At 32.1% G+C, this 15,933-nt stretch overlaps 1 protein-coding gene across 1 annotated transcript in view; it reads left to right on the plus strand.

Annotated features, from left to right (window-relative positions):
• LOC146788601 (receptor-type tyrosine-protein phosphatase beta-like) overlaps positions 1-15,933 on the plus strand; it is a 484,586-nt gene that overhangs the window by 450,082 nt on the left and 18,571 nt on the right. Inside the window, 4 exon segments of the mRNA XM_085633174.1 lie at positions 1,585-1,839; positions 6,636-6,871; positions 9,109-9,343; positions 11,542-11,796. Coding sequence (XP_085489300.1) covers positions 1,585-1,839; positions 6,636-6,871; positions 9,109-9,343; positions 11,542-11,796 — 981 coding nt within the window.

Raw genomic sequence — 15,933 nt, forward strand, 5'->3', positions numbered from 1 at the left:
GCTTCTTCCTGGAAACATTAGTGATCACAATCATGTCAGGAGTGCATTTACATGCTTTCCCAACATGCGAATCTATTGCTCTAAGTGAATGACTACAAATGTCTGAGAGTAGGAATATATTGTTAAATTTCAAACACATGAATGCATACACACCTTCCATGCTAGTATATTTGAACTCAGTCAGGTAATCCACATAAGCAAGCCCCTTTACTGAAATGGTCTCCTCACCACTTTTGGAGTTTTTACTTTTAATTTTTTTTTTCTGCTGACTGTGTTGAGTTATAAAGATTTTTTTTTGGTAAGCTGCTTTCCTCAGCAGAAACGTTTTAGAATGAGTTTGTTATTATCATTTTCATGAGAATACCTCTTTAGCTGTACAACTGATGAACACAAAGTCATGGTTGCACTTTGAATCTCTATACATGTGGTTATTTGAATTTAAACCCACATAAGATTGGTTTAGTGCACATTTAAATACAATGAAAAAAGCATTGTTTATTGCTTCATTATTATGTGTAAATATCAACCTGGGATACTGCTGCAAATACCATGTACTCTTCTAATTATGACATAAGACAAAAGATATCTGTGAGAATATTTTATAAATACAGCTGTGTATTTTAAATATATTCGTAATTACTTATTTATAGTACTTTGTCAGTTTCTGTTGAATGAAAATAGTTATTGCATGCTGTCGTCTGCGAAATCAGTAAAATAGGAAGAATCATATAATTCCTACTTATGAGAAAAACATCAATAACAGTTCATCTGCTATAAAGTAACAGAGATGTCATTTAAAAAAAAAAAAGACTAGCAAAAGGTATTTTCAGAACAAGTGATCAGTAATATCTGAAATCATATCATTCCCATTCCAATAAAAAAATCAAAATACAAAATATATGTCAACAATTTAAAATGGATAAAATCATTAACTCATTATTCTAAGAGTTCATCTGATCACATGCAAGGCCATATAAAGTGCATAAACTGCTAGCTATAAAGGGATTTTGTAGAATAGACATTTAAAAAATAACTGGATCAGTTGGAACAATCTGCACTCCTGATTTGAAACATTCCAACACATCAACATTTTAAATCACACATTAAATCACAATGTATATGTACTAATTTTATTTAACAATATTAGATAGTCTCTGATTAACACACATTTTGCAAGGCAGGCTAAATGTCTGGTAAGTATAAATTACATCTGTACCTAAATACAGTATCAGTTATAAATTGTGGGATTTTTTTTCTAGAATTAATGGGATTAAGTTACAGATGCTCACAGTTGGGGGTTGTGAAAACGTTATTATAACTGAAGAGATGTCATTGGAAATATTTTTATTGCTCTTCTGGGAATTTATATTCTTTAGTACAAGTTTCAAGTTTCTGAATACCAAATCAATGCACCAGAGGTGTTAGAAAGTATCTCACTCTATTCGAGATCTATCATGGCAATTCTTCCCAATGACAGGTAACTTTTTAAAAAAATTCTGTAGGTTGTCTGGTGTGAAAAATATTTCTGTCAAATATGTAAAGGGTTCTCTGAGTGATATTTCACATTTTATTTTTCTATTTCAGTACCCAATGTAACCAACAATCTAAGTTTGACAGACATCACCATAGATTCAATTTCTTTGAGCTGGCTACCACCGACTGGCAACAAAAGTTCCTATTTAGTACAAGTTTTAGGGAATCCAGCATCAAATGTAACAACATTGTATGAAAATGTGTCCATAACAAATTTAATACCTGGCAACCTGTACACCTTCAAAGTCTCTGCTGTGGGTGGAAATGGTGTACTTGGAAAAGACAGTGTATTATCAGAATTCACAGGTAAGCGTCTTCTATGTAAACTATGTATATTTTGATAGATGTGCCATTATTAAATGTAATAACACAATTGTGAATGTTTTTAAATGCCAGTGTTAGCTGCCTATATACCTGTAACTGCTGAGGATAATCCAACTTCAACAAGCAGAGACAATGCCATCTCACCTTCTCAAAATAAGTGATACAATAGGTGCTATTTGTCTGCTGCTATGAGGTTTTCAATTTTTGAAATCTATCCTCAAGAAAATTCCCAATTAAAATGCTACACCAGAAAGATTGACATGCCACACCAAATTGGAATTTTTTAAGCAAAGTTCTGCTTAGGCTTTGAGTTTAAGCTATTTGAAGTCATTTCACAAGAAAAGATCTTGCGTGTTTGAGAAAGTGACTAATTTCTCAGGTATTCTAAAATAGTCCTTGTAGTGTGCCTGATTATGTACATTAGCAATCGATTTTTTTGGAGTAATCAAAAGAATATTGTTTAAGCACGAATAACATTTTCTATATTGAATGTTTTACATGAAGATATGTGATGAAATACTCAATTGAAAAGCATTTTCTCTGTTTTTATAAATATTAGGCATCATTGAATTATGCACAAAGATATGTTATCTATTCTTCGTCCTGGAAACTTAAGTGATCACAATCATGTCAGGAGTGCATTTACATGCTTTCCCAACATGCGGATCTATTGCTCTAAGTGAATGACTACAAATGTCTGAGAGTAGGAATATATTGTTAAATTTCAAACACATGAATGCATACACACCTTCCATGCTAGTATATTTGAACTCAGTCAGGTAATCCATGTAAGCAAGCCCCTTTACTGAAATGGTCTCCTCACCACTTTTGGAGTTTTTACGTTTAAATTATTTTTTCTGCTGACTGTGTTGAGTTGTAAGGATTTTTTTTTGGTAAGCTGCTTTCCTCAGCAGAAACGTTTTACAATGAGTTTGTTATTATCATTTACATGAGAATACCTCTTTAGCTGTACAACTGATGAACACAAAGTCATGGTTGCACTTTGAAACTCTATACATGTGGTTATTTGAATTTAAACCCACATAAGATTGGTTTAGTGCACATTTAAATACAATGAAAAAGCATTGTTTAATTGCTTCATTATTATGTGTAAATATCAACCTGGGATACTGCTGCAAATACCATGTACTCTTCTAATTATGACATAAGACAAAAGATATCTGTGAGAATATTTTACAAATACAGCTATGTATTTTAAATATATTCGTAATTACTTATTTATAGTACTTTGTCAGTTTCTGTTGAATGAAAATAGTTATTGCATGCTGTCGTCTGCGAAATCAGTAAAATAGGAAGAATCATATAATTCCTACTTATGAGAAAAACATCAATAACAGTTAATCTGCTATAAAGTAACAGAGATGTCATTTTTAAAAAAAAAAAGATTAGCAAAAGGTATTTTCAGAACAAGTGATCAGTAATATCTGAAATCAAATCATTCCCATTCCAATACAAAAATCAAAATCCAAAATATATGTCAACAAGTTAAAATGGATAAAATCATTAACTCATTATTCTAAGAGTTCATTTGATCAAATGCAAGGCCATATAAAGTGCATAAACTGCTAGCTATAAAGGGATTTAGTAGAATAGAGATTTAAAAAATAACTGGAGCAGTTGGAACAATCTGCACTCCTGATTTGAAACATTCCATATCATCAACATTTTACATCACACATTAAATCACAATGTATATGTACTCATTTTATTGAACAATATTAGATAGTCTCTGATTAACACATATTTTGCAAGGCAGGCTAAATGTCTGGTAAGTATAAATTACATCTGTACCTAAATACAGTATCAGTTATAAATTGTGGGATTTTTTTTCTAGAATTAACCCCTTGAGTGCCCGCCCCTTTCCCCACCCTGTGCCGGCCGTTGCATTAGCGGGCGGGGTCTATGACGAGCTGGACTCGTCATGGGCACAGCGCCACCGCTGCCCATGACGAGTCCAGCTCGTCATGGGCACTCAAGGGGTTAATGGGATTAAGTTACAGTTGCTCACAGTTGGGGGTTGTGAAAACGTTATAATTACTGAAGAGATGTCATTGGAAATATTGTTATTGCTTCTCTGGGAATTTATATTCTTTAGTACAAGTTTCAAGTTTTTGAATACCAAATCAATGCAGCAGAGGTGTTAGAAAGTGTCTCACTCTATTAGAGATCTATCATGGCAATTCTTCCCAATGACAGGTAACTTTAAAAAAACATTCTTTAGTTTGTCTGGTGTGAAAAATATTTCTGACAAATATGTAAAGGGTTCTCTGAGTGATACTTCACATTCTATTTTTCTATTTCAGTACCCAATGTAACCAACAATCTAAGTTTGACAGACATCACCATAGATTCAATTTCTTTGAGCTGGCTACCACCGACTGGCAACAAAAGCACCTATTTAGTACAAGGTTTAGGGAATCCAGAATCAAATGTAACAACATTGTATGAAAATGTGTCCATCACAAATTTAATACCTGGCAACCTGTACACCTTCAAAGTCTCTGCTGTGGGTGGAAATGGTGTACTTGGAAAAGACAGTGTATTATCGAAATTCACAGGTAAGCGTCTTCTATGTAAACTATGTATATTTTGATAGATGTGCCATTATTAAATGTAATACCACAATTGCGAATGTCTTTAAATGCCAGTGTTAGCTGCCTATATACCTGTAACTGCTGAGGATAATCCAACTTCAACAAGCAGAGACAATGCCATCTCACCTTCTCAAAATAAGTGATACAATAGGTGCTATTTGTCTACTGCTATGAGGTTTTCAATTTTTGAAATCTATCCTCAAGAAAATTCCCAATTAAAATGCTACACCAGAAAGATTGACATGCCACACCAAATTGGAATTTTTAAGCAAAGTTCTGCTTAGGCTTTGAGTTTAAGCTATTTGAAGTCATTTCACAAGAAAAGATCTTGCGTGTTTGAGAAAGTGACTAATTTCTCAGGTATTCTAAAATAGTCCTTGTAGTGTGCCTGATTATGTACATTAGCAATCGATTTTCTGGAGTAATCAAAAGAATATTGTTTAAGCAGGAATAACATTTTCTATATTGAATGTTTTACATGAAGATATGTGATGAAATGCTCAATTGAAAAGCATTTTCTCTGTTTTTATAAATATTAGGCATCATTGAATTATGCACAAAGATATGTTATCTATGCTTCTTCCTGGAAACATTAGTGATCACAATCATGTCAGGAGTGCATTTACATGCTTTCCCAACATGCGAATCTATTGCTCTAAGTGAATGACTACAAATGTCTGAGAGTAGGAATATATTGTTAAATTTCAAACACATGAATGCATACACACCTTCCATGCTAGTATATTTGAACTCAGTCAGGTAATCCACATAAGCAAGCCCCTTTACTGAAATGGTCTCCTCACCACTTTTGGAGTTTTTACTTTTAAATTTTTTTTTCTGCTGACTGTGTTGAGTTATAAAGATTTTTTTTTGGTAAGCTGCTTTTCTCAGCAAAAAACGTTTTACAATGAGTTTGTTATTATCATTTTCATGAGAATACCTCTTTAGCTGTACAACTGATGAACACAAAGTCATGGTTGCACTTTGAATCTCTATACATGTGGTTATTTGAATTTAAACCCACATAAGATTGGTTTAGTGCACATTTAAATACAATGAAAAAAGCATTGTTTATTGCTTCATTATTATGTGTAAATATCAACCTGGGATACTGCTGCAAATACCATGTACTCTTCTAATTATGACATAAGACAAAAGATATCTGTGAGAATATTTTATAAATACAGCTATGTATTTTAAATATATTCGTAATTACTTATTTATAGTACTTTGTCAGTTTCTGTTGAATGAAAATAGTTATTGCATGCTGTCATCTGCAAAATCAGTAAAATAGGAAGAATCATATAATTCCTACTTTTGAGAAAAACATCAATAACAGTTAATCTGCTATAAAGTAACAGAGATGTCATTTTTTTTAAAAAAAGACTAGCAAAAGGTATTTTCAGAACAAGTGATCAGTAATATCTGAAATCAAATCATTCCCATTCCAATACAAAAATCAAAATACAAAATATATGTCAACAAGTTAAAATGGATAAAATCATTAACTCATTATTCTAAGAGTTCATTTGATCAAATGCAAGGCCATATAATGTGCATAAACTGCTAGCTGTAAAGGGATTTTGTAGAATAGACATTTAAAAAAATAACTGGAGCAGTTGGAACAATCTGCACTCCTGATTTGAAACATTCCATCTCATCAACGTTTTACATCACACATTAAATCACAATGTATATGTACTCATTTTTATTTAACAATATTAGATAGTCTCTGATTAACACATATTTTGCAAGGCAGGCTAAATGTCTGGTAAGTATAAATTACATCTGTAGCTAAATACAGTATCAGTTATAAATTGTGGGATTTTTTTTTCTACAATTAATGGGATTAAGTTACAGTTGCTCACAGTTGGGGGTTGTGAAAACGTTATTATAACTGAAGAGATGTCATTGGAAATATTTGTATTGCTCTTCGGGGAATTTATATTCTTTAGTACAAGTTTCAAGTTTTTAAATACCAAATCAATGCACCAGAGGTGTTAGAAAGTGTCTCACTCTATTAGAGATCTATCATGGCAATTCTTCCCAATGACAGGTAACTTTTAAAAAAAATTCTGTAGTTTGTCTGGTGTGAAAAATATTTCTGACAAATATGTAAAGGGTTCTCTGAGTGATACTTCACATTCTATTTTTCTATTTCAGTACCCAATGTAACCAACAATCTAAGTTTGACAGACATCACCATAGATTCAATTTCTTTGAGCTGGCTACCACCGACTGGCAACAAAAGCACCTATTTAGTACAAGTTTTAGGGAATCCAGCATCAAATGTAACAACATTGAATGAAAATGTGTCCATCACAAATTTAATACCTGGCAACCTGTACACCTTCAAAGTCTCTGCTGTGGGTGGAAATGGTGTACTTGGAAAAGACAGTGTATTATCGGAATTCACAGGTAAGCGTCTTCTATGTAAACTATGTATATTTTGATAGATGTGCCATTATTAAATGTAATAACACAATTGTGAATGTTTTTAAATGCCAGTGTTAGCTGCCTATATACCTGTAACTGCTGAGGATAATCCAACTTCAACAAGCAGAGACAATGCCATCTCACCTTCTCAAAATAAGTGATACAATAGGTGCTATTTGTCTGCTGCTATGGGGTTTTCAATTTTTGAAATCTATCCTCAAGAAAATTCCCAATTAAAATGCTACACTAGAAAGATTGACATGCCACACCAAATTGCAATTTTTTAAGCAAAGTTCTGCTTAGGCTTTGAGTTTAAGCTATTTGAAGTCATTTCACAAGAAAAGAACTTGCGTGTTTGAGAAAGTGACTAATTTCTCAGGTATTCTAAAATAGTCCTTGTAGTGTGTCTGATTATGTACATTAGCAATCGATTTTCTGGAGTAATCAAAAGAATATTGTTTAAGCACGAATAACATTTTCTATATTGAATGTTTTACATGAAGATATGTGATGAAATGCTCAATTGAAAAGCATTTTCTCTGTTTTTATAAATATTAGGCATCATTGAATTATGCACAAAGATATGTTATCTATGCTTCTTCCTGGAAACTTAAGTGATCACAATCATGTCAGGAGTGCATTTGCATGCTTTCCCAACATGCAAATCTATTGCTCTAAGTGAATGACTACAAATGTCTGAGAGTAGGAATATATTGTTAAATTTCAAACACATGAATGCATACACACCTTCCATGCTAGTATATTTGAACTCAGTCAGGTAATCCACATACGCAAGCCCCTTTACTGAAATGGTCTCCTCACCACTTTTGAAGTTTCTACTTTTAAATTATTTTTTCTGCTGACTGTGTTGAGTTATAAAGATTTTTTTTTGGTAAGCTGCTTTCCTCAGCAGAAACGTTTTACAATGAGTTTGTTATTATCATTTTCATGACAATACCTCTTTAGCTGTACAACTGATGAACACACAGTCATGGTTGCACTTTGAATCTCTATACATGTGGTTATTTGAATTTAAACACACATAAGATTGGTTTAGTGCACATTTAAATACAATGAAAAAGCATTGTTTAATTGCTTCATTATTATGTGTAAATATCAACCTGGGATACTGCTGCAAATACCATGTACTCTTCTAATTATGACATAAGACAAAAGATATCTGTGAGAATATTTTATAAATACAGGTATGTATTTTAAATATATTCGTAATTACGTATTTATAGTACTTTGTCAGTTTCTGTTGAATGAAAATAGTTATTGCATGCTGTCGTCTGTGAAATTAGTAAAATAGGAAGAATCATATAATTCCTACTTATGAGAAAAACATCAATAACAGTTAATCTGCTATAAAGTAACAGAGATGTCATTTAAAAAAAAAAAAGACTAGCAAAAGGTATTTTCAGAACAAGTGATCAGTAATATCTGAAATCAAATCATTCCCATTCCAATACAAAAATCAAAATACAAAATATATGTCAACAAGTTAAAATGGATAAAATCATTAACTCATTATTCTAAGAGTTCATTTGATCAAATGCAAGGCCATATAAAGTGCATAAACTGCTAGCTATAAAGGGATTTTGTAGAATAGACATTTAAAAAATAACTGGAGCAGTTGGAACAATCTGCACTCCTGATTTGAAACATTCCATCTCATCAACATTTTACATCACACATTAAATCACTATGTATATGTACTCATTTTATTGAACAATATTAGATAGTCTCTGATTAACACATATTTTGCAAGGCAGGCTAAATGTCTGGTAAGTATAAATTACATCTGTACCTAAATACAGTATCAGTTATAAATTGTGGGATTTTTTTTTCTAGAATTAATGGGATTAAGTTACAGTTGCTCACAGTTGGGGGTTGTGAAAACGTTATTATAACTGAAGAGATGTCATTGGAAAAATTTTTATTCGCACTTCTGGGAATTTATATTCTTTACTACAAGTTTCAAGTTTTTGAATACCAAATCAATGCACCAGAGGTTTTAGAAAGTGTCTCACTCTATTAGAGATCTATCATGGCAATTCTTCCCAATGACAGGTAACTTTAAAAATAATTTCTGTAGTTTGTCTGGTGTGAAAAATATTTCTGACAAATATGTAAAGGGTTCTCTGAGTGATACTTCACATTCTATTTTTCTATTTCAGTACCCAATGTAACCAACAATCTAAGTTTGACAGACATCACCATAGATTCAATTTCTTTGAGCTGGCTACCACCGACTGGCAACAAAAGCACCTATTTAGTACAAGTTTTAGGGAATCCAGCATCAAATGTAACAACATTGTATGAAAATGTGTCCATCACAAATTTAATACCTGGCAACCTGTACACCTTCAAAGTCTCTGCTGTGGGTGGAAATGGTGTACTTGGAAAAGACAGTGTATTATCGGAATTCACAGGTAAGCGTCTTCTATGTAAACTATGTATATTTTGATAAATGTGCCATTATTAAATGTAATAACACAATTGTGAATGTTTTTAAATGCCAGTGTTAGCTGCCTATATACCTGTAACTGCTGAGGATAATCCAACTTCAACAAGCAGAGACAATGCCATCTCACCTTCTCAAAATAGGTAATACAATAGGTGCTATTTGTCTGCTGCTATGAGGATTTCAATTTTTGAAATCTATCCTCAAGAAAATTCCCAATTAAAATGCTACACCAGAAAGATTGACATGCCACACCAAATTGGAATTTTTTAAGCAAAGTTCTGCTTAGGCTTTGAGTTTAAGCTATTTGAAGTGATTTCACAAGAAAAGATCTTGCGTGTTTGAGAAAGTGACTAATTTCTCAGGTATTCTAAAATAGTCCTTGTAGTGTGTCTGATTATGTACATTAGCAATCGATTTTCTGGAGTAATCAAAAGAATATTGTTTAAGCACGAATAACATTTTCTATATTGAATGTTTTACATGAAGATATGTGATGAAATGCTCAATTGAAAAGCATTTTCTCTGTTTTTATACATATTAGGCATCATTGAATTATGCACAAAGATATGTTATCTATGCTTCTTCCTGGAAACTTAAGTGATCACAATCATGTCAGGAGTGCATTTACATGCTTTCCCAACATGCAAATCTATTGCTCTAAGTGAATGACTACAAATGTCTGAGAGTAGAAATATATTGTTAAATTTCAAACACATGAATGCATACACACCTTCCAAGCTAGTATATTAGAACTCAGTCAGGTAATCCACATAAGCAAGCCCCTTTACTGAAATGGTCTCCTCACCACTTTTGGAATTTTTACTTTTAAATTATTTTTTCTGCTGACTGTGTTGAGTTATAAAGAATTTTTTTTGGTAAGCTGCTTTCCTCAGCAGAAAAGTTTTACAATGAGTTTGTTATTATCATTTTCATGAGAATACCTCTTTAGCTGTACAACTGATGAACACAAAGTCATGGTTGCACTTTGAATCTCTATACATGTGGTTATTTGAATTTAAACCCACATAAGATTGGTTTAGTGCACATTTAAATACAATGAAAAAGCATTGTTTAATTGCTTCATTATTACGTGTAAATATCAACCTGGGATACTGCTGCAAATACCATGTACTCTTCTAATTATGACATAAGACAAAAGATATCTGTGAGAATATTTTATAAATACAGCTGTGTATTTTAAATATATTCGTAATTACTTATTTATAGTACTTTGTCAGTTTCTGTTGAATGAAAATAGATATTGCATGCTGTCGTCTGTGAAATCAGTAAAATAGGAAGAATCATATAATTCCTACTTATGAGAAAAACATCAATAACAGTTAATCTGCTATAAAGTAACAGAGATGTCATTTTTAAAAAAAAAAGACTAGCAAAAGGTATTTTCAGAACAAGTGATCAGTAATATCTGAAATCAAATCATTCCCATTCCAATACAAAAATCAAAATACAAAATAAATGTCAACAAGTTAAAATGGATAAAATCATTAACTCATTATTCTAGGAGTTCATTTGATCAAATGCAAGGCCATATAAAGTGCATAAACTGCTAGCTATAAAGGGATTTTGTAGAATAGACATTTAAAAAATAACTGGAGCAGTTGGAACAATCTGCACTCCTGATTTGAAACATTCCATCTCATCAACATTTTACATCACACATTAAATCACAATGTATATGTACTCATTTTATTGAACAATATTAGATAGTCTCTGATTAACACATATTTTGCAAGGCAGGCTAAATGTCTGGTAAGTATAAATTACATCTGTACCTAAATACAGTATCAGTTATAAATTGTGGGATTTTTTTTTCTAGAATTAATGGGATTAAGTTACAGTTGCTCACAGTTGGGGGTTGTGAAAACGTTATTATAACTGAAGAGATGTCATTGGAAATATTTTTATTCGCACTTCTGGGAATTTATATTCTTTACTACAAGTTTCAAGTTTTTGAATACCAAATCAATGCACCAGAGGTGTTAGAAAGTGTCTCACTCTATTAGAGATCTATCATGGCAATTCTTCCCAATGACAGGTAACTTTAAAAATAATTTCTGTAGTTTGTCTGGTGTGAAAAATATTTCTGACAAATATGTAAAGGGTTCTCTGAGTGATACTTCACATTCTATTTTTCTATTTCAGTACCCAATGTAACCAACAATCTAAGTTTGACAGACATCACCTTAGATTCAATTTCTTTGAGCTGGCTACCACCGACTGGCAACAAAAGCACCTATTTAGTACAAGTTTTAGGGAATCCAGCATCAAATGTAACAACATTGTATGAAAATGTGTCCATCACAAATTTAATACCTGGCAACCTGTACACCTTCAAAGTCTCTGCTGTGGGTGGAAATGGTGTACTTGGAAAAGACAGTGTATTATCGGAATTCACAGGTAAGCGTCTTCTATGTAAACTATGTATATTTTGATAGATGTGCCATTATTAAATGTAATAACACAATTGTGAATGTTTTTAAATGCCAGTGTTAGCTGCCTATATACCTGTAACTGCTGAGGATAATCCAACTTCAACAAGCAGAGACAATGCCATCTCACCTTCTCAAAATAAGTGATACAATAGGTGCTATGTGTCTGCTGCTATGGGGTTTTCAATTTTTGAAATCTATCCTCAAGAAAATTCCCAATTAAAATGCTACACCAGAAAGATTGACATGCCACACCAAATTGCAATTTTTTAAGCAAAGTTCTGCTTAGGCTTTGAGTTTAAGCTATTTGAAGTCATTTCACAAGAAAAGATCTTGCGTGTTTGAGAAAGTGACTAATTTCTCAGGTATTCTAAAATAGTCCTTGTAGTGTGTCTGATTATGTACATTAGCAATCGATTTTCTGGAGTAATCAAAAGAATATTGTTTAAGCACGAATAACATTTTCTATATTGAATGTTTTACATGAAGATATGTGATGAAATGCTCAATTGAAAAGCATTTTCTCTGTTTTTATAAATATTAGGCATCATTGAATTATGCACAAAGATATGTTATCTATGCTTCTTCCGGAAACTTAAGTGATCACAATCATGTCAGGAGTGCATTTACATGCTTTCCCAACATGCAAATCTATTGCTCTAAGTGAATGACTATAAATGTCTGAGAGTAGGAATATATTGTTAAATTTCAAACACATGAATGCATACACACCTTCCATGCTAGTATATTTGAACTCAGTCAGGTAATCCACATAAGAAAGCCCCTTTACTGAAATGGTCTCCTCACCACTTTTGGAGTTTTTACTTTTAAATTCTTTTTTCTGCTGACTGTGTTGAGTTATAAAGATTTTGTTTTTGGTAAGCTGCTTTCCTCAGCAGAAAAGTTTTACAATGAGTTTGTTATTATCATTTTCATGAGAATACCTCTTTAGCTGTACAACTGATGAACACAAAGTCATGGTTGCACTTTCAATCTCTATACATGTGGTTATTTGAATTTAAACCCACATAAGATTGGTTTAGTGCACATTTAAATACAATGAAAAAGCATTGTTTAATTGCTTCATTATTATGTGTAAATATCAACCTCGGATACTGCTGCAAATACCATGTACTCTTCTAATTATGACATAAGACAAAAGATGTCTGTGAGAATATTTTATAAATACAGCTATGTATTTTAAATTTATTCGTAATTACTTATTTATAGTACTTTGTCAGTTTCTGTTGAATGAAAATAGTTATTGCATGCTGTCGTCTGCGAAATCAGTAAGATAGGAAGAATCATATAATTCCTACTTATGAGAAAAACATCAATAACAGTTAATCTGCTATAAAGTAACAGAGATGTCATTTAAAAAAAAAGACTAGCAAAAGGTATTTTCAGAACAAGTGATCAGTAATATCTGAAATCAAATCATTCCCATTCCAATACAAAAATCAAAATACAAAATATATGTCAACAAGTTAAAATGGATAAAATCATTAACTCATTATTCTAAGAGTTCATTTGATCAAATGCAAGGCCATATAAAGTGCATAAACTGCTAGCTATAAAGGGAGTTTGTAGAATAGACATTTAAAAAATAACTGGAGCAGTTGGAACAATCTGCACTCCTGATTTGAAACATTCCATCTCATCAACATTTTACATCACACATTAAATCACAATGTATATGTACTCATTTTATTGAACAATATTAGATAGTCTCTGATTAACACATATTTTGCAAGGCAGGCTAAATGTCTGGTAAGTATAAATTACATCTGTACCTAAATACAGTATCAGTTATAAATTGTGGGATTTTTTTTTCTAGAATTAATGGGATTAAGTTACAGTTGCTCACAGTTGGGGGTTGTGAAAACGTTATTATAACTGAAGAGATGTCATTGGAAATATTTTTATTCGCACTTCTGGGAATTTATATTCTTTACTACAAGTTTCAAGTTTTTGAATACCAAATCAATGCACCAGAGGTGTTAGAAAGTGTCTCACTCTATTAGAGATCTATCATGGCAATTCTTCCCAATGACAGGTAAGTTTAAAAATAATTTCTGTAGTTTGTCTGGTGTGAAAAATATTTCTGACAAATATGTAAAGGGTGCTCTGAGTGATACTTCACATTCTATTTTTCTATTTCAGTACCCAATGTAACCAACAATCTAAGTTTGACAGACATCACCATAGATTCAATTTCTTTGAGCTGGCTACCACCGACTGGCAAAAAAAGCACCTATTTAGTACACGTTTTAGGGAATCCAGCATCAAATGTAACAACATTGTATGAAAATGTGTCCATCACAAATTTAATACCTGGCAACCTGTACACCTTCAAAGTCTCTGCTGTGGGTGGAAATGGTGTACTTGGAAAAGACAGTGTATTATCGGAATTCACAGGTAAGCGTCTTCTATGTAAACTATGTATATTTTGATAGATGTGCCATTATTAAATGTAATAACACAATTGTGAATGTTTTTAAATGCCAGTGTTAGCTGCCTATATACCTGTAACTGCTGAGGATAATCCAACTTCAACAAGCAGAGACAATGCCATCTCACCTTCTCAAAATAAGTGATACAATAGGTGCTATTTGTCTGCTGCTATGAGGTTTTCAATTTTTGAAATCTATCCTCAAGAAAATTCCCAATTAAAATGCTACACCAGAAAGATTGACATGCCACACCAAATTGGAATTTTTTAAGCAAAGTTCTGCTTAGGCTTTGAGTTTAAGCTATTTGAAGTCATTTCACAAGAAAAGATCTTGCGTGTTTGAGAAAGTGACTAATTTCTCAGGTATTCTAAAATAGTCCTTGTAGTGTGCCTGATTATGTACATTAGCAATCGATTTTCTGGAGTAATCAAAAGAATATTGTTTAAGCACGAATAAGATTTTCTATATTGAATGTTTTACATGAAGATATGTGATGAAATGCTCAATTGAAAAGCATTTTCTCTGTTTTTATAAATATTAGGCATCATTGAATTATGCACAAAGATATGTTATCTATGCTTCTTCCTGGAAAGTTAAGTGATGACAATCATGTCAGGAGTGGATTTACATGCTTTCCCAACATGCGGATCTATTGCTCTAAGTGAATGACTACAAATGTCTGAGAGTAGGAATATATTGTTAAATTTCAAACACATGAATGCATACACACCTTCCATGCTAGTATATTTGAACTCAGTCAGGTAATCCACATACGCAAGCCCCTTTACTGAAATGGTCTCCTCACCACTTTTGAAGTTTCTACTTTTAAATTATTTTTTCTGCTGACTGTGTTGAGTTATAAAGATTTGTTTTTGGTAAGCTGCTTTCCTCAGCAGAAACGTTTTACAATGAGTTTGTTATTATCATTTTCATGACAATACCTCTTTAGCTGTACAACTGATGAACACAAAGTCATGGTTGCACTTTGAATCTCTATACATGTGGTTATTTGAATTTAAACACACATAAGATTGGTTTAGTGCACATTTAAATACAATGAAAAAGCATTGTTTAATTGCTTCATTATTATGTGTAAATATCAACCTGGGATACTGCTGCAAATACCATGTACTCTTCTAATTATGACATAAGACAAAAGATATCTGTGAGAATATTTTATAAATACAGGTATGTATTTTAAATATATTCGTAATTACGTATTTATAGTACTTTGTCAGTTTCTGTTGAATGAAAATAGTTATTGCATGCTGTCGTCTGTGAAATTAGTAAAATAGGAAGAATCATATAATTCCTACTTATGAGAAAAACATCAATAACAGTTAATCTGCTATAAAGTAACAGAGATGTCATTTAAAAAAAAAAAGACTAGCAAAAGGTATTTTCAGAACAAGTGATCAGTAATATCTGAAATCAAATCATTCCCATTCCAATACAAAAATCAAAATACAAAATATATGTCAACAAGTTAAAATGGATAAAATCATTAACTCATTATTCTAAGAGTTCATTTGATCAAATGCAAGGCCATATAAAGTGCATAAACTGCTAGCTATAAAGGGATTTTGTAGAATAGACATTTAAAAAATAACTGGAGCAGTTGGAACAATCTGCACTCCTGATTTGAAACATTC

The sequence above is a fragment of the Triturus cristatus genome, chromosome 11 (genome assembly GCF_964204655.1).
Source record: "Triturus cristatus chromosome 11, aTriCri1.1, whole genome shotgun sequence".
In the NCBI taxonomy this organism is placed as follows: domain Eukaryota; kingdom Metazoa; phylum Chordata; class Amphibia; order Caudata; family Salamandridae; genus Triturus; species Triturus cristatus.